Raw genomic sequence first — 20,799 nt, 5'->3', positions numbered from 1 at the left:
TCATCCCGCTGCTCCGCCCCAAAACCGTTGAAGCAGAGTGACTTGACTTGGTATATATCATTAGGTTTTAAAAAACAGGGGTGAGAGAGAGAGAGAGAGAGAGAGAGAGAGAGAGAGAGAGAGAGAGAGAGAGAGAGAGAGAGAGAGAGAGAGAAGTGCAGGTAATATGCAAAAACTAAAAAACAACAAAAAAAAAAAAAAAAACGATTGACAGAGAGAGAGAGAGAGAGAGAGAGAGAGAGAGAGAGAGAGAGAGAGTTATATAATGTTCTTTTTCTTCTTCCCTGTCGATGTTTCTTGCCTTCAGCTACTGCGTCTGCACTTATTGATAGCTTCCTTGCAGTGATTCTCCTCTTCCTTCAGTTTTAAGCTTAACAGGAACAATAAGGCGTAATAAACTGATGCTGGGAAGTTTTATTAAGCTAACCACACTAACAGCAACCTAGCCAGGAATTGAATATACTCGATTTTTTTTCACCCCAAGACGAATGTTAGCGTTGCAACATTCACCTTAATCATCAGAAGTATTTATCTTTTCTCTAGCACCTTAAGTTATGCATATTATAAAACCATTGCTCTTCTCTTCTGCCCACTTCTGCTGCTTACTTTTGCAGGAACAGCGATTAGTGGACTTGTTTTTTAGTTTTTTATTGTTTTTTTTTTGTTTGCTCCCAAGCTATTTCCTTTGTAGCAGTAAACGTAGCCCAGTCTGAGTAGTCAATAGCCTTTTTAATCCTTTTTCAGTGCGACAATAGTAGTCATTGGGTATTGGTACAGTCCGTCCTGGGCATTGGGGGCTATAGCCAGAAATGTTGTACGAATGTTTCAAATGGTGATTGATTCTTTTTTTTATGAGCAGGACAGGAGAGAGGAAGAGAGAACAGGAAGAGAGAACAGATCTGAAGAGTGTGACGGACAGAGAAGATGCCAAAGAGCTTCTGGGATGATGAAAAGGAGAGTTTCAAATGGGCAAGCCAAGGACAACGTTAGCATTCCATTATGAGCAAGACAGGAGAGAGGAAGAGAGAACAGGAGGAGAGAACAGATCTGAAGAGTGAGACGGACAGAGAAGATGCCAAAGAGCTTCTGGGATGATGAAAAGGAGAGTTTGAAATGGGCAAGCCAAGGACAGCGTTAGCATTCCATTATGAGCAGGACAGGAGAGAGGAAGAGAGAGAGAGCAGGAGGAGAGAACAGATCTGAAGAGTGTGACAGACAGAGAAGATGCCAAAGAGCTTCTGGGATGATGAAAAGGAGAGTTTGAAATGGGCAAGACAAGGACAACGTTAGGATTCTCTTATGAGCAGGACAGGAGAGAGGAAGAGAGAGAGAGCAGGAGGAGAGAACAGATCTGAAGAGTGTGACAGACAGAGAAGATGCCAAAGAGCTTCTGGGATGATGAAAAGGAGAGTTTCAAATGGGCAAGACAAGGACAACGTTAGCATTCTGGAGGGGAGAGGAAAAGAGAACAGGAGGAGAGAACAGATCTGAAGAGTGTGACAGACAGAGAAAATGCCAAAGAGCTTCTGGAAAGATGAAAAGGAGAGTTTGAAATGGGCAAGCCAAGGACAGCGTTAGCATTCCATTATGAGCAAGACAGGAGAGAGGAAGAGAGAGAGAACAGGAGGAGAGAGCAGATCTGAAAAGTGTGACAGACAGGGAAGATGCCAAAGAGCTTCTGGAAAGATGAAAAGGAGAGTTTGAAATGGGCAAGACAAGGACAACGTTAGCATTCCATTATGAGCAGGACAGGAGAGAGGAAGAGAGAGAGAACAGGAGGAGAGAACAGATCTGAAGAGTGTGACGGACAGAGAAGATGCCAAAGAGCGTCTGGAATGATGAATAGGAGAGTTTGAACTGGGCAAGCCAAGGACAACGTTAGCATTCTGGAGGGGAGAGGAAAAGAGAACAGGAGGAGAGAACAGATCTGAAAAGTGTGACAGACAGGGAAGATGCCAAAGAGCTTCTGGAAAGGTGAAAAGGAGAGTTTCAAATGGGCAAGACAGGAGAGAGGAAGAGCGAACAGAGGAGAAGAAGAGTGCGATAGAAATGAGACACCAAAGAGCTTCTGGATAGGACGTGAGGAGATGGTGGTAGCTCGATCCTTCCTCTGTGCCGTGAACGTGACAAATCCCTCATGAAAACCCGATCAGCCTCCTTTTCAGCCTTTGGTATAAGTGATGTGAGAGGTGAAAGCCGCCGGTTGCCAGATCGTCGTACTCAGTTTCCCATATTTCCCGATTTCCATCCCATAAACTGTTTCCTGGCCCGCAATAACAAGATTTATTTGTAGTTATGGTTGAAATGGTTTATTATTCCTGTTTCCTGGTGATATTTATGGGGGAGAAGCTGGTTAATGTGATGCTCCCAGTACGATAACCTGGCAACGGTGCGTGATTCCATCCGTGAATACCGAGCCAAGCCCCCAATGTTGCAGGAACCCAATTATTAACGCCCCTGCTTCTGCCGTTCCAATTTCCTCAGGAGTTCTTCAAACCCTGAGGGCCCGTTGAAGCCGGAGGCGAGATGGCGGTGTTGCTTGGCGAGGCGCTGTCGAGATCCAATCTTGCGCTTGTCCCTCTCCAGCGCTGAGGAGTAGAAGAGAAACAGTGCTAAGTCTATATATACCAAGTCAAGTCACTCTGCTTCAAAACTGCGACCAGTACGCGCAGGGGGCGGTTTGGGGGCGGAGCAGCGGGATGACGTCACTTGGAGCTAAAAAAAAAAATACCCGCCAGTTCAGGGATGACTAAAGTTTCGGCCGTGTGTGCACTTTGGTTGTGCATGCTCGCCTTTTTTCCACAGCGCGTTCAGGCAAGTCACTTTTTATTGTGCTATTGCGTGACTGTAATTCCAATGCCTACAAACGGCGGTGTGGGGTGTAAGGGAGGGCATGTTGAAGTGATTGATTTAAATTAGTCCGCCTTTCCTCGTTTTCTCTAAATCCCTGTTTCTACATTCGCTAGTTTGGCTCCAAGCAACGTCACGAATAAACCACGCCTCTGCCGTGTCTCCTCCCACAAAGCTGCGTATGACTTGACTTGGTGTATATAGACTTAGGAACAGTGATGCAGCCCTTATTCTTAAACACTTCCTTCCAAGCCTCCCCTCACGCCACACCATCTGTCCATCTTAATTTCATCTCAGCATTGTAGCCAGATTGTCGTACTCAGCCTCCTATGTTTGCCTATTTCCGACCCAAAAACTGCCTCCTCGACCCCAATAACTACCTTCATATATAGTTATCGTTAAAATGGTTAATTATTGGTATATTTTGGCAATAGCTATGGCTCAGATACCGGTAAATACGAGGCTCTGAGTACGATAATCTGGCAACGTTGGGCTATATTGACTTTTTCAGTTTATGGTCACGCAGATCATAATACTCAAGCTTAAATCTGTACTGAAGCTGACCCTACTTGTGTTTTTTAAAGGCCTATATTCGCTAACACTCCGGCGCCCCAGCACACATATTTGACAAGGCTTTCGTAGGAGTTTCGGGCATTTCCAGGGGTACTTTATTGACCCTAGTGGTAGTTTGACCCTTCTTCTGTGGCATGAACATACAAAAAACACTCCGGCCCAGCACACAAATTTGACAAGGCTTTCGTAGGAGTTTCGGGCATTTCCAGGGGTAATTTATTGACCCTAGTGGTAGTTTGACCCTTCTTCTGTGGCATAAACCTTCAAAAAACACTCCGACGCCCCAGCACACATATTTGACAAGGCTTTCGTAGGAGTTTCGGGCATTTCCAGGGGTAATTTATTGACCCTAGTGGTAGTTTGACCCTTCTTCTGTGGCATGAACATACAAAAAACACTCCGGCGCCCCAGCACACATATTTGACAAGGCTTTCGTAGGAGTTTCGGGCATTTCCAGGGGTAATTTATTGACCCTAGTGGTAGTTTGACCCTTCTTCTGTGGCATGAACATACAAAAAACACTCCGGCCCAGCACACAAATTTGACAAGGCTTTCGTAGGAGTTTCGGGCATTTCCAGGGGTAATTTATTGACCCTAGTGGTAGTTTGACCCTTCTTCTGTGGCATGAACCTACAAAAAACACTCCGGCCCAGCACACAAATTTGACAAGGCTGTAGAGTTTCAAGCATTTCAGGGTACTTTATTGACCCTAGTGGTAGTTTGACCCTTCTTCTGTGGCATGAACTTTCAAAAACACTCATTACAACCCGACTGATCTCATTTTTGGCCTTGGGAAATAGTTGATGTGAGAGTCGGAACTGTCTAAGAATACCAACCTAACACACACATTTCCTAAGGCTTTGGTAGAGGTTGTGAGGCTATAGTGATGCTGTGACAAGGCTTCTGCACTGTGAATGTGAAAAATGCAACTGAGAACCCGATTACTCTTCTATTGAGAGAGAGAGAGAGAGAGAGAGAGAGGTCACACACACACACACACACTAGAGAGAGAGAGAGAGAGAGAGAAAGACACACACACACACACACACACACACACACTAGACCAGAGCAGTTTAGAATATGGATAATTGTCTAAAATAGAATTAATACAAAAAGATGAAAAAAAGACAGCAATAAGAAGGACAAAATGGATTCAGAGAGAAGAGAATAAACATATAAGGAAAGACTTAAGGAAATGGACTAACCAACACTAGAACAAAGAAGAGAAAGGGGAGACCTAATACAAATATATAAATTATTGAAAATAGATGAAGTAGACAAAGCGGAGTTACTACTAACAGAAGGAATTACCATCAGGAACACAAGAGGACATAGTAAAAAGTTGAGGAAAGGAAGATACTTGAGAGACATGAACAAATATAGCTTCCCGCAAAGAAATATAGAGGTTTGGAGCAGACTAAGTGAGGATGTAGTAGTATCGGCGAAGAGTGCAAATCTTTAAAGAAAAGTTGAATAAATGTAGATAAGGAGACGGGACTACACAAGCGTAAAGCCTGGCCCTGTAAAATTACAACCAGGTAAATACAACTAGGTAAACACACACACACACACACACACACACACACACACACACACACACACACACTGATCCATATCATCCTTACCTGGGTAATACTCTTGCTGGTCATCAGGGTCCTGCAAAAATGAAAGATAATAAGAATAAAATATAATCAATGTTGATATTAGTGTTAAGTAGACAGACATATTTATTAAGCAGTTTGAATTCTCGTTTAATCCCGCGAAATAGGAATAAATTTTAATCTGTCCCAATATTAGTGTGTTGAAGTAGACTATTTAAACATTTATTATGATCGTTATTTATTTGTTTTATATTTCTCATTTATTTATTATATTTTGTTTGAAATAGGAATAAATTTTAATCTGTCCCAATATTAGTGTGTTGAAGTAGACTATTTAGACATATTATGATTGTTATTTATTTGTCTTTTGTTTATCATTTATCTATAATTTGTTGTTGTTGTTATTTATTCATTATGTACTTATCAAGCATTTTTATTACCTAGTTGATCTCGATAAACAGGGCTTGAGCTTCACAGTTTTATTAAAGTGAGAAACCTTTGAATTTTACCTATAACGAAAAGACAGCATAAGAGAGCAAACGAAAATTATTGTAGGATAATACACCATGCAATCATCAAAATTTATGTATTATGAAAAGGTGAATCATTGATGAAAACATAAGCAGGGGGTGAAAATGTATGACCTATTTATCTTTTTTTTTTTTTCTTACAACAAAGGAGACAGCTCAAGGGCACAAAAAAAGGAAACAATAATAAAAAAAAGCTCGCTGCTCGCTGCTCCTAAAAAAGAATCGAAAGAGGTGATCATGTTCACTGCCATCTTCACGCCTTGAGCTTTTAATATATAAGGTCACTCCCAGTTCCATACAGACCTATATTCTTAAACATTTTGGGGCTCACACACCCACATTTGATCAGGCTTTCGTAGAGGTTGTGTTAGTGTTTCAATGGGTAGTTTAATGAGCTTGTGGGGGCTTCGTGGTGCAGTGGTTAGCACACTCGGCTCACAGTCGAGAGAGCCCGGGTTCGATTCCCGGGCTGAGTGGAAAAATTTGGGCGGCTTTTCCGATACCCTACGCCCCTGTCCACCCAGCAGTAAATGGGTACCTGGTATTAATCGGGGGTTGTGTCCCGTCTCCTGGGGTCTGTTCCCTTCTATAATTCCTTCCCCCTCTTGTCTCTCTCCGGCATATGACCACAGATGTTGCACCGACTAAACGAGACTTTCCAAATTTATGAGCCTGTTGTTCGACTCGGCTTTGAAATCAGTTTGGGCGGGGCGCATAAAACGTCTCAGTTAGTTCGTAGATGACATATGAGAGAGATAGAGAGATTGTGAGAGACTTAGAGATATTTACATAGATTTACACAGACGTTATGGGCCAGGCTAAAATGTAATTGCATCAAATATAATGACACCAAGACTGAATTTCAACTGTAGCGAATAAGTTGAAGGAGGTGGTGGTCAAGCTTGTTTTTTTTAATGAGAGAGAGAGAGAGAGAGAGAGAGAGAGAGAGAGAGAGAGAGAGAGAGAGAGAGTAGGCTATTATAAGTGATCTGGCAGCGCTGTGAAGAGATTCGGATCCCACCCAATCTAACTTCATTTATGTGTCGGACGATCGAGTTGTATTACTAAACATATCGTCGCCCAAGTTCACATATATAACTAGGCTTTCGAAGGAGTTTTAGGCATTTCCAGTAGTTGTATGGCCCTGGTGGTAGTTTGACCCTTCTTCTGTACCGTGAACCTAAAGAAACACTCATTAGAACCCGATTGATCCCATCCTTGTCATGACCTTTAGAAATAGCTGATGTGAGAAGCGAATGTCTTATAATACCAAGCCATATTAGTGATAGTTTAACAAGCCTTCTGCACCATGAAAACCAAAGTAATCTTCTATGTGGTCTTGGGATATCTGTTGAGACCCGAATGAATCTGAGAATACGGACGAACATGTTTCTTAAAAGCTAAACTCGGGTATTCCACGGTACATAAGAGGGTTAGTAAGCACACAGGCCAGAAAACTAGATAATGGATACACTACTAAAAATAAAGGATAAAGAAATAAAGGAATGAATAAATAGACAAAATTAAGAAAACGATAAAGTGATATATGGCATCTGATTGCGGTTCCTCCACAACGTCAATTTTACAACATGGCTTTTTGTACTTTGTCGGGACCCAGAAGACGAACAAACAGAGGAATGACCATAACAGCACAGTCGTAAGCATCTGATAGGACAAACACTAACAAGGAGGGTAACAGATGTTTACAATTGTTGTATATCTGTGACCCTCCTTGTTAGTGCTTGTCCTATCAGATGCTTACGACTCTGGTGTTATGGTCATTCCTCTGTTCGTCTTCTGGGTCCCGACAACTTTGCTGTTTGGTGAATAAGTTACTGTAAGACATTCAGAGCTGCTTCTCAGATACATGAATAATTACATTTTTATCTATCTATCTATCTATCTATCTATCTATCTATCTATCTATCTATCTATATATTTATATATATATATATATATATATATATATATATATATATATATATATATATATATATATATATATATATATATATATATATATATCTATATCTCCATCTATCTAACTATCTATGGGCTCTTTTTGTTTTTGTTTTTACCTATTGCTGTAAAAAATCTATCTCTCTCTCTATCACTCTCTCTCTCTCTCTCTCTCTCTCTCTCTCTCTCTCTCTCTATCAAACTCTCTCTCTCTCTCTCTCTCTCTCTCTCTCTCTCTCTCTCTCTCTCTCTCTCTTTATCTATCTATCCATCTATCGCATATAACTTACCGGGACGCAGCCAGGACAACACGAGCAAGGAATCGAACCCAACTTGAACCCGGGTGGGCATAGAGGGACCCCGCATTGAAGGAGCGCGCAGTTCTGGGGTTTGCACTTCAGCCCCGTGGAGCGCCTGTAGAGGAAGAAATGTGCTAAATTTGGAACTGTAAACGAAAATCTAATGCAATAAAAAGTACATGTATGACAGTGAGTTGAAGCGAAAAAAGATTAACAAAAATGTTTAAATATTACCATATTTTTTTCTCATTATTTTATTGTAGGTATAACTAAGTGCAGTAAATTTGTGATCATGATATGCAGCAATGTCTCATCAACACAATGATCGGCTCAGTTTTCCAAAATATCATAATGGTGGCTAGCTAATAGTGGTTAACTGTAAACATGTGGAATCATGGAAAGGTCGCCAATCCATCACCCTATGGCGGCCGACCACAGAGTTACAGGCGGGAGCAGTGGCTTCACCTCTCACCGTGGCGAGAGATTGGAGTTGAGCCCTCTAGTCTATAACTCTGTGGGAGACCATAACCAAATCAAAAGATATCAGGTCCTCGAGTCCCTCCCTGAACATTCATCCCCACCAGCTTCCGGGACAGTGGGGGCTTCGTGGTGCAGTGGTTAGCACACTCGGGTCACAATCGAGAGAGCCCGAGTTCGATTCCCGGGCGGAATGGAAAAATTTGGGTGGCTTTTCCGATACCCTACGTCCCTGTCCACCCAGCAGTGAATGGGTACCAGGTATTAATCGGGGGTTGTGTCCCGTCTCCTGGGGTCTGTTCCCTTCTCCTATAATTCCTTCCCCCTCCTGTCTCTCTCCGGCATATGACCACAGATGTTGCGCCGACTAAACGAAACTTTCCAACTTTTTCCGGGACACTGGCTATAGGTAAAGATTGAAATAGTCAAGTCCACAGTTCATAACAGAGGGATTGTATAAGCACCCAGACCAAATGAAGACTGGGCGGTATATGCACTGCTAAAAAATAAATAACAAAACGGGAAAACGCAATGATTAGGGCTAAAGGAACAAATAAACAAATATGACAAAAGCCGATATGGCATTTTTTAAAAGTAAAGGAAACAGCTCAAAGGAAAAAAAAATAATGAAAAAAAAAAACGTATATCACTACTCCTATAAAAAGCGTTGAGCAGTGGCCAAAAGAGCGGTCATTTTTGGGAGGTGTCCTGATACGCTCCTATTGCATTTCCGTCTCATCATCAATTTTATAACATGACGATTTGCAACTATGTACTCTTGGGGGCAGGGAGGAGGGGGCGGGGTTCTGGACCAACTTATATATAGTGTGCCGTGACTATAGTTTAACATGATCCAAGTCGCTAAGATAGAATAGTCTCTCGAGCTTCTCCATATTCAATCAGACATACGTTCACTTTTTAACCCCTAGTGTAGACAATACTTACGTGGCCGCCAACGCCAGCACCACCACCGCCACTACCACACCCATTGACCGCATCCCTGTGAGAGTGGAAGTGAAATATAAGTTTTAGGGCATGAGTTGCGTGGGCGTCCTCTAAAGGGGCTATTACACTGGGCAAATTTTCCGTGGATCTTCAGTCAAACCACGATTTCCGCTGGCGTGGTTCTCATTTGATTCTTGTTATTGCTGATGATGATGATGGTGAGTAATACCGTCGTCCTTCGGTGAAATCTACCGTAGCTTTGGAAGATCGTGGACACCTCAGAAAACCACGGAAATATGAGAACCACGCACCGTAGTTTTGGAAGATCGTGGACACGTCAGAAAACCACGGAAATATGAGAACCACGCACCGTAGTTTTGGAAGATCGTGGACACCTCAGAAAACCACGGAAATATGAGAACCACGCACCGTAGTTTTGGAAGATCGTGGACACCTCAGAAAACCACGGAAATATGAGAACCACGCACCGTAGTTTTGGAAGATCGTGGACACCTCAGAAAACCACGGAAATATGAGAACCGCGCACCGTAGTTTTGGAAGATCGTGGACACCTCAGAAAACCACGGAAATATGAGAACCACGCACCGTAGTTTTGGAAGATCATGGACACCTCAGAAAACCACGGAAATATGAGAACCACGCACCGTAGTTTTGGAAGATCGTGGACACCTCAGAAAACCACGGAAATATGAGAACCACGCACCGTAGTTTTGGAAGATCATGGACACCTCAGAAAACCACGGAAATATGAGGACCACGCACCGTAGTTTTGGAAGATCGTGGACACCTCAAAAAACCACGCCAGCGGGAATCGTGGTTTGACTGAAGATCCACGGAAAATTTGCCCAGTGTAATAGCCCTTTATTAATAGCCCCCTTTAAATAGTCTCCTCCACTCACTGTTGTCTCGCACAGAAACAGCCCTAAAGAGGAAAGAGGAATTAATAGTGGGAGAAAGAGAGACCACAATCCCCACCCCCCCTTCTCTCTCTCTCACAATCTATCTATCTATCTATCTATCTACCTCGCAAGGAAAGGTCACGTCATCCTGCAGTTACCAGCCCACCCAATTTGCCTCTCCTACCCTCCACCTGAATAGAGACACACCCGCTCACCGCTGCATCGTACATATGAAAACACACTAACCTATCCTCACCCAAGTAAACCTAAATGCTGCACCTACACTTCACCCGTTGCTCCGAGCTGTTTGCCTGCCGAGTGATGTGAACCCCCCATAATATGTTTGGGGAAAGACCAAGAGAGGCGGGACTGACTCTCCCTAAAAGTGCTTATTAAAAAAAAATCCCTATCTGGGTATGCTTGCCTCGCTCGCCACCCTCATGAACCTATAATCCCCTCTAGCCACCCCCCCAAAAAATAAATAAATAAATAAATAAATAAATAAAAATCTGCCAAAATTACGGGCTTGTACTATATACCACGACTACTACTACATTACTTTTGGTGCTTTGCTTGGTGAGGTCACTAAAAGCACGTTAATCTAAGGGTACCTATATAAAAAAGGTCAATTGGCAAAAAAAATCATTCTACTGTAATATAAATGGAAAATATATGTAAATCAAGTCTCCTAAAAGCTCCATTGCATATCAGATATCAAAACCCTAATAAGCTCACCTGCTAATGAAGAGAGTACAGGTGCCAGTGCTCAAAAAGAAATCTAATGTAATAGTAATGGATAGCGTATGTAAACCAAGTCTCCTGCAGGCGCCATTGCATATCAGATATCAAAACCCTAATAAGCTCACCTGCTAATGAAGAGAGTACAGGTGCCAGTGGTCAGGTGCGTGTGTGTGAAGCCTCTGGTCTTCGCCACACGAATGATGCTGCTTGGCTCGGTGGCTTCCTTATATCAATGCGCCGCGCTCATCTATATCTATTGTGGATGCTAACTGTGGATTCGGGTTTTCTGTCACGCAAGAGTATTAAGTCTGTGAGGGATTTTCTTACATTTTCTCTCTCTCTCTCTCTCTCTCTCTCTCCTACGAAAGCCTTGTCAAATAATTATGTGCGCTTTGGCGACGAACTATTGAACGTCGCCCAAGTTCACCTATTTGACAAGGCTTTCGTAGGAGTTTGGGGCATTTCCACGAGTAGTTTTATGACCCTGGTGGTAGTTTGACCCTTCTTCTGTACCGTGAACCCAAAGAAACACTCATTAGAACCCGATCGATCCCTTCTTTCACTTTGAGAGAGAGAGAGAGAGAGAGAGAGAGAGAGAGAGAGAGAGAGAGAGAGAGAGAGAGAGAGAGAGATGAACCCATAGAAACACTCATTAGAAGCCGATTGATCCCCTCTTTCACTTTTAGAAATAGTTGATGGAGAGAGAGAGAGAGAGAGAGAGAGAGAGAGAGAAACCCAAAGAAACACTCATTAGAAGCCGATTGATCCCTTCTTTCACTTTTAAAAATAGTTGATTGAAGGAGAGAGAGAGAGAGAGAGAGAGAGAGAGAGAGAGAGAGAGAGAGAGATGAACCCATAGAAACACTCATTAGAAGCCGATTGATCCCCTCTTTCACTTTTAAAAATAGTTGATGGAAGAAGAAGAGAGAGAGAGAGAGAGAGAGAGAGAGAGAGAGAGAGAGAGAGAGAGAGAGAGAGAGAGAACTTGTAAGAAAATCCCTCACAAACTTAATCTAGCGTAACAGAAAACCCGAATCCACAGTTAGCATCCACAACAGATATAGGCTCTTAACACCATGAAAAATTATAATACTAAAGAACATAACGAACACTTCACTTGAATTATGAAAGAAGCTGCACTTGAAGAAAGGAAGTATGAAAATAAAAAGAAGATATCACTGTAAACTCTATGCGGGGACTAGGCTAAAAAATGGAGAGGCGTAGAAACATGAAAGGAAAATCAGACCGAGGCAAAACAGAAGCCGCAAAACACACACAAAAAAAATATGGACAAGAAAAGTCATGACATTGTAAGATAGTTCAACATCATGAGAATCAGTGAAGCGATATTCTCAGGTTATTGTGTAAAAACAATTAATGAAACTTGAGATAGGGAAAAGAAAACAGATGTAGGCTTATGCTGTAAAAAACCAAACTGCAAATTCATTCATGCACAACAGAAGTCTTATATGGTGAACTATATTACGTAACAATGAAAGAGAGATGATGGAGATGATTAAGGAGTTTTATGGTGAACTAAGACATACAGATATTTAATTTCAGAATGAAGTAAGAGTATGGGTCGTATTTTAAAAGATTTCCTCCGAGTTCACATATTTGAGAAGGCTTTCATAGGAGTTTTGGGCATTTCCATTAGTAGTTTGATGACCCTGGTGGTAGTTTGACCCTTCCACTACAGCTACCGTGAACCTAAGATAACACTCGATAGAACCAAATTGATCTCCTCTCTGACCTTTAGAAATAATTGATGCAAGAATTGAGTGTCTTAAAATAGCCTATCCAACCTATAAATCACAGACATCCAATTATTAGGCTAACGAAAGATGAAATTAGAAGCACAACACAGAGAAGAATGAAAATAGGAAAAGATGCCTGGAAAGATGATATTAGTGTACGTAGATTTCATGAAAGAAGACGGAGAAATTGCTGTAAAGAAAGTAGGCCTATATATAAAAAAAAATCACTGTACGTAGGCCTATCTCGAGAAAGGAAAAATATCGAAAAGTGTGAAAAAATGCAGCCAAAATCTTCATACCGGAGAAATTAATGTCGGAAAAGTTTGAAAAAATAATCACTATATCTCGAGGATGGAAAAATATTGAAAAGTGTGGAAAAATGCAGCCAAAATCTTCATAACGGAGAAATTGATGTCGGACAAGTATATGATAAAAAAAAAATCGCTGTATATCTCGAGAAATGAAAATACCGAAAATGTGAAAAAAAATTACATAATCTTCCTAGCTGAAATAATTAAGGAGACCAAACAGATATATTAAAAAAAGGAGAATTATCGTCCCGTCCCCTTACTGTCAATCATCTACATAATTATTCATATAAATAATCCCAAAATAAAAACACATACGATTTTAACCGACCTTGAGGATAATCCGGCTTTCGTATAGTCCACATTTTGACAATTAAAAGAAAGTTAATAGCGAAAACAAATCTATCTGCAGAAAAATCGAGCCAAGTTATTAAGGTATATATGTCTACGGTATATCTTGATAGTTGATTTCCCTTGCCTGTCTATCTGTCTTTCTATCTATCTATCTATCAATCAATCAATCAATCAATCAATCAATCAACCAATTTATCTATCTATCTATCAAGACACCTCTCCATCCGAAATTGACCTCTCTCTAATTTTCTCTGGTTTTCTGTATTTACGGTTTTGTTTATATATTTTTTTAGCTTCCCTTCCATCGCCTTTCTATAACCCTTCCTTCACATTTTCATTAACTATAGCTTACGAAAGAGGAGTGAGCCGCAGGAAGTGTTGTGATGAGACACCTTGAGAGAGCAATGACCCTTTATCTGCCTGTCCACGGATGCTGAGGCCGGTATCCATAACATTAGTACAAAATAACTCTCTCTCTCTCTCTCTCTCTCTCTCTCTCCAAACCTCAAATTCTCACAGCAATGCATCGATGTAGCAAATAAAGCGAACAGACTGTTGGGCTTCATTAAAAGAAACTATTTATTCAAAAACAAAGAAGTAATACGTCCACTTAACAATAATTTAGTCAGACCCCACTTGGAATATGCGGTACAGTTTTGGTCTCCCCACCATGCACAGGACATTGCTAAATTAGAAGGTGTTCAACGTCGGGCAACAAAAATTATCCCTTCCTTGCGCAACAAACCCTACGACGAGAGGCTTCCCACCCTTAATTAACATGTTTTCTTGAGAAACGTCGCCTCCGAGGAAATCTGATTGAATGTTTTAAAATACTTAATGGCTTTACGAATGTGGACAAATCAAAATTGCTTATGATCGATGACACTTTGCGAACGAAGAACAATGGCACAAAACTTAAGTGTAAACAAGTAAATTCAGACTGCACCACATTTTTCTTCACCATCGTTGTAGTGCGAGAATGGAATAAGCTCCCACCTTCAGTGGTCCAGTGTAACACGATTGACTCCTTTAAAAACAAGCTCGACCGACACTTCCTCCAACTTAATATTAACTAAAGTAGAGATGCAACGTTTTGGAGCTATCTGATTAATGTAGAATCACTTAGGTGGACAGATCACCTAGTCTGGACCATGGGGTCAGTGTGGTCTGAATCTCTATGTATATCTTTGTAACTCTCGGCTGAATAGGCTTTATATAGAGCCGTGAAGAGCCAGAATAGAACTGAATGCAGAGTTAACGATATATTTATGATGTTATTGTAGTATGTGGTAGAACTGGTAATCAGGATATTTACATCTGCCCTGCTTATCAAACATTTGTGTCTCTTTTTAGGAACGTTTTTCAAGGTCAGAGAGGAGCTATACCAGGTTGTCATAACTGTTCTTCGACTACCTCAAGGCGTTTATTTTTTTAGCACTTTTCCCCTACCATTGTATCTTTTTAGTTTCCTGGTGCTACTTCGATCCACATGTTTCCTTAGTTGTATAATCACACTCTGTACTGCCTGGGGGTTGGGATGCATGCTTCTCCCTTCTTTATTGTTTACTTGCAACTATAAACTATCAATCAATCAATCAATCCCTTCACGGCGCGGAAGTCTTAAAACTCATAAATTATAACGCTTATCCCACAATTCCCAGGTACACACTCCTTTCTATTCCCTGAAATCTACCTGGTCCAACTATTTCCTTATTAAACACACATTAATTCTCTCTCCCTTTCTTTCTGTTATATTTTCTTGTTTTTTCTTCTCTCGTTTCCTTTCTATTCCTTCCTTCCTTCCTTTCATTTCATTCCCCAATCTCTGCTTGTTCCGAAAATCTTGTTATATTTACATTCTTATCAGCTCTAACTACCGCCAGGGTCATGAAACCACCCAGGGAAACTCGAACAACTTCTGGGAGAGACTTTTGATGTAGATGGAGTCTGTGGCGGATCCGGGGGGGGGTGGGGGGGGTAAGACCGAAATTGCGCCCTTTCAAAGATTCAATGAAATTTGTGTGTGTGTGTGGGGGGGGGGGGGGATATAACAATACTACTACTACTACTACTATTACTATTACAACTACTACTACTACTACTACTACTACTACTACTACAACTACAACTACTACTACTACTACTATTAATAATAATAATAATAATAATAATAATAATAATAATAATAATAATAATAATAATAAAAGAAATAATAAACATACATAGCAAATAATAGAAATTGCGAACATTTTCGTATTTGATTGATTGATTGATTGATAGCTTATTGTTGCAAGTATCGATTTTACGCGCATCTATAGCGTAGGTATATGACAAGGAAACTATATTAGTCTCCTTGGTATATTCTCAAACATCATCTTTACACACACACACACACACACACACATCCGTCCCTCCTCCCCGCACCCCCTACACACACACACACACACATCCGTCCCCCCGCCCCCCTTACACGCACACACGTTTGGTAATTGATCTCCCACACGGCGTCAGCGGATGTCCAGCGTGTGGTGTGATAAAGGACTCGGTAGTAGCAACAGCCAGGTGTGCCGCGCCACCACACCTGTGCGCACCTGTAGCAAGGGGGGTAGGGGGGTAGAGGGGGGCTGGGGGTAGGCGGGGGCAGCTGGGGGGAGGGGGTGCTTCCGGGGGAAAAACGTTGTGGCCAGCTATTTCTAGATTTTGAAACCGTATTGTTATCATCGTTATTATTTGTGTGACTACTACTACTACTACTACTACTACTACTACTACTTCTACTACCACCACTATTTACTACTACTACTACTACTATTACTATCATTAATATAGGACGTGAAACAGGTAGAGAGGGAAAACGAATTAAGAATATTAGCCTATGAACATTAACTTCCCTAATAAGCCTCACCTTCCCCTCATACTTTCCACATAAGCCTCACCTTCCCCTCATACTTCCCTAATAAGCCTCACCTTCCCCTCATACTTTCCACATAAGCCTCACCTGCCCCTCATACTTCCCTAATAAGCCTCACCTTCCCCTCATACTTTCCACATAAGCCTCACCTTCCCCTCATACTTCCCTAATAAGCCTCACCTTCCCCTCATACTTTCCATAATAAGCCTCACCTTCCCCTCATACTTCCCTAATAAGCCTCACCTTCCCCTCATACTTTCCACATAAGCCTCACCTGCCCCTCATACTTTCCACACAGCCTCACGTTCCCTCATACCTTTCCTCATAAGCCTCACCTGCCCCTCATACTTACCTCATAAGCCTCACCTTCCCCTCATACTTTCCTCATAAGCCTCACCTTCCCCTCATACTTCCATAAGCCTCACCTGCCCCTCATATTTCCACATAAGCCTCACCTTCCCCTCATACTTCCCTAATAAGCCTCACCTTCCCCTCATACTTTCCACATAAGCCTCACCTGCCCCTCATACTTTCCACATAAGCCTCACCTTCCCCTCATACTTCCCTAATAAGCCTCACCTTCCCCTCATACTTTCCACATAAGCCTCACCTGCCCCTCATACTTTCCACATAAGCCTCACCTTCCCCTCATACTTCCCTAATAAGCCTCACCTTCCCCTCATACTTTCCATGTGAGCCTCATCTTCCCCTCATACTTTCCATGTGAGCCTCATCTTCCCCTCATACTTTATATGTGAGCCTCATCTTCCCCTCATACTTCCCTAATAAGCCTCACCTTCCCCTCATACTTTCCATGTGAGCCTCATCTTCCCCTCATACTTCCCTAATAAGCCTCATCTTCCCCTCATACTTTCCATGTGAGCCTCATCTTCCCTTCATACTTTCCATGTGAGCCTCATCTTCCCCTCATACTTTCCACATAAGCCTCACCTTCCCCTCATACTTCCCTAATAAGCCTCACCTTCCCCTCATACTTTCCATGTGAGCCTCATCTTCCCCTCATACTTTCCATGTGAGCCTCATCTTCCCCTCATACTTTCCACATAAGCCTCACCTTCCCCTCATACTTCCCTAATAAGCCTCATCTTCCCCTCATACTTTCCATGTGAGCCTCATCTTCCCCTCATACTTTCCATGTGAGCCTCATCTTCCCCTCATACTTTCCACATAAGCCTCACCTTCCCCTCATACTTCCCTAATAAGCCTCACCTTCCCCTCATACTTTCCATGTGAGCCTCATCTTCCCCTCATACTTTCCACATAAGCCTCACCTTCCCCTCATACTTCCCACATAAGCCTCACCTTCCCCTCATACTTCCCTAATAAGCCTCACCTTCCCCTCATACTTCCCTAATAAGCCTCACCTTCCCCTCATACTTCCCACATAAGCCTCACCTTCCCCTCATACTTCCCACATAAGCCTCACCTTCCCCTCATACTTCCCTAATAAGCCTCACCTTCCCCTCATACTTCCCTAATAAGCCTCACCTTCCCCTCATACTTCCCTAATAAGCCTCACCTTCCCCTCATACTTTCCACATAAGCCTCACCTTCCCCTCATACTTTCCACATAAGCCTCATCTTCCCCTCATACTTCCCTAATAAGCCTCACCTTCCCCTCATACTTCCCTAATAAGCCTCACCTTCCCCTCATACTTCCCTAATAAGCCTCACCTTCCCCTCATACTTTCCACATAACCCTCACCTTCCCCTCATACTTTCCACATAAGCCTCATCTTCCCCTCATACTTCCCTAATAAGCCTCACCTTCCCCTCATACTTCCCTAATAAGCCTCACCTTCCCCTCATACTTTCCACATAAGCCTCACCTTCCCCTCATACTTTCCACATAAGCCTCACCTTCCCCTCATACTTTCCACATAAGCCTCACCTTCCCCTCATACTTTCCATAATAAGCCTCATATTCCCCTCATACTTCCCACATAAGCCTCACCTTCCCCTCATACTTTCCTCATAAGCCTCACCTTCCCCTCATACTTCCCACATAAGCCTCACCTTCCCCTCATACTTTCCACATAAGCCTCACCTTCCCCTCATACTTCCCACATAAGCCTCACCTTCCCCTCATACTTTCCACATAAGCCTCACCTTCCCCTCATACTTCCCACATAAGCCTCACCTTCCCCTCATACTTTCCACATAAGCCTCATCTTCCCCTCATACTTCCCTAATAAGCCTCACCTTCCCCTCACACTTCCCACATAAGCCTCACCTTCCCCTCATACTTTCCATATAAGCCTCACCTGCCCCTCATACTTCCCACATACGCCACACCTTCCACTCATACTTCCCACATAAGCCTCACCTTCCCCTCATACTTCCCTAATAAGCCTCACCTTCCCCTCATACTTCCCACATAAGCCTCACCTTCCCCTCATACTTTCCATATAAGCCTCACCTTCCCCTCATACTTCCCACATAAGCCTCACCTTCCCCTCATACTTCCCACATAAGCCTCACCTTCCCCTCATACTTCCCTAATAAGCCTCACCTTCCCCTCATACTTTCCACACAAGCCTCACCTTCCCCTCATACTTTCCACATATGCCTCATCTTCCCCTCATACTTTCCACATAAGCCTCACTTTCCCCTCATACTTTCCATATAAGCCTCATATTCCCTCATACTTCCCATATAAGCCTCACCTTCCCCTCATACTTTCCACATAAGCAAATTCATACTAACAATGTCTTTTAGTTTCATATTAGTCAGGAGCCTGAATTATTTTCTTTAAACGATAAAGATAAAAGCAACAAGACTGCATAATTGTTTTGCTCTCTGCTGAAGTGTGGTAAGCGACATGGGGGTCAATCTTGAGATACCCCTTGCCTTCAGACTAAAGGCGTTTTGGTATTACGGTCAATTTTTTCACACCTATGCCGAGGAAAAGTGCAGGAACACCCAACTTCAAACGCAATTTCCATGCTTTCTTGTGTGTGTATCGCTTACCTCACTTCAGCAGGGAGCACCACAATTATAAACACAAAGGGTCGCATTATAAGACATTTCGTTGCCCAAGAACACATATTTGACAAGGCTTTTGTGGGAGTCGTGGGCATTTCCAAGGGTAGTTTTATGGCCCTGGTGGTAGTTTGACCATTCCTCTGTACCGTGAACCTGAAGAAACACTCATTAGAACCCGACTGACCCCCTCTTTGACCTTTATAAATAGCTGATGTGAGAAGCGAAAGTGTTTTGTATTACCAGCCAAAGACTCATGGCTGAAAACAACAACCAGTGCAGTGCCAACCCATTCCTGGTATAACCCACATTTCACTTTTTCCACAAGTTCCCAAAGTGAGCCATTGCATACAGTACATATATATTTTTCTCAAGTCACTCGAGACATACAGTTGTACCCTTATGGAACCCCCTGGAACTACATCTTCTGGTGTGTCTAATCATCAGAACTCATGGAACTTCAACCAAGATGTAAATTATCAAGCAGAAAGCAAGAGCATTTAAACATCATACCTTATCTGATAAAAGGTGTAGCACATTCTATAAAGCTCCCTTGTCCTTTGTTGTTTTACTTGCAACAATAAACTATCTATCAATCTATAAAGTTAAAAAGGCATCCACTTTATAATGATTGAGAGCAAGCAGTAACATAAATTAGAGACCGTACCACCATGAATAAGAGCTAGATTTAACCCGGTAGCAGCAGGGATCACGTTTCTTAATGGTCCCTTCAAGCGAGAAAAATGAGAAAAAATCATCACTCACACAAACCATTTCATAATATATATCAAAGCATTTGTGATCAGTCTATGTATCATCTATTTTAGGGGGTTTATATAATGGTACAAATTTGGCCCATCGCTGCTACACGGTAAAGCCACAAATTTGGCCCATCGCTGCTACACGGTAAAGCCACAAATTTGGCCCGTCATTGCTACCAGGTTAAGGGAAAATAATCCTTGGTACAGTGACACTTGATCACCAAATACATAGGCTAACAACCACAAAAAACATTATATTACATGAGGTTGTCATGCAGAATATTGTGAGATAAAAACAAAGACACTTCAACCAGGGTCCAAAGAGGCTGAAATGAGCTAATGATCTTAAATGAACTGAAATGAAAAATTAACTTATTTGCTTTTCTGGTCAATAGGCAACCTCTTGGTAGTTCCAGTTCAGGCTGCCACAATTCACCTTCTCCCAGGTTCCCGTAACAACCCAGAAGGGAAGATGCATGTGTGGGTGACCTGTGCCAACTCTCCCGGCTGAGATCACACCCAGGATTTGTGGCTAGGCATGCTAACCACTACACCATGGAGCCACACAGGTTAGTTTCTAAGGCCCCTTAACCCAGTACCAGCGGGGATCACGTTTCTTAATGGTCCCTCTAAGCGAAAAAAATGAGAAAAAATCACCCCTCACACAAACCATTTCATAATACATATCAAAGCATTTGTGATCAGATTATGTATTATCTTTTTGGGGGGTTTATATCATGGCACAAATTTGGCCCGTCGCTGCTACATGGTAAAGCCACAAATTTGGCCTGTCGCTGCTACCGGGTTAAT

General features: G+C 42.3%; 1 protein-coding gene across 3 annotated transcripts; it reads right to left on the bottom strand.

The window, feature by feature from the left end:
• Positions 1-399: 399 nt before the first annotated feature.
• Positions 400-11,132, bottom strand: LOC126988727 (uncharacterized). Of its 3 annotated transcripts, none has more exons than XR_007742492.1 (5): positions 11,021-11,132; positions 9,235-9,289; positions 7,804-7,927; positions 5,049-5,079; positions 400-2,588 (listed from the first exon to the last, which is right to left on the bottom strand). XR_007742492.1 is itself a non-coding variant. In XM_050847090.1 (4 exons), exons 1-4 carry the CDS (start codon positions 9,285-9,287, stop codon positions 2,449-2,451), a joined length of 348 nt encoding a protein of 115 aa, XP_050703047.1. In that variant the 5' UTR covers positions 9,288-9,289; the 3' UTR covers positions 400-2,448. The 3 variants fall into 3 exon arrangements, 1 of the variants encoding a protein (XP_050703047.1); XR_007742493.1 differs by lacking the exon at positions 11,021-11,132 and adding an exon at positions 10,890-10,988; XM_050847090.1 differs by lacking the exon at positions 11,021-11,132.
• Between the last annotated feature and the right edge of the window lie 9,667 nt (positions 11,133-20,799).

Source organism: Eriocheir sinensis, chromosome 70, assembly GCF_024679095.1.
Source record: "Eriocheir sinensis breed Jianghai 21 chromosome 70, ASM2467909v1, whole genome shotgun sequence".
NCBI lineage: Eukaryota > Metazoa > Arthropoda > Malacostraca > Decapoda > Varunidae > Eriocheir > Eriocheir sinensis.
Note: the sequence above shows the minus strand (reverse complement) of the source record. Positions and strands in the feature narration are given on the sequence as shown.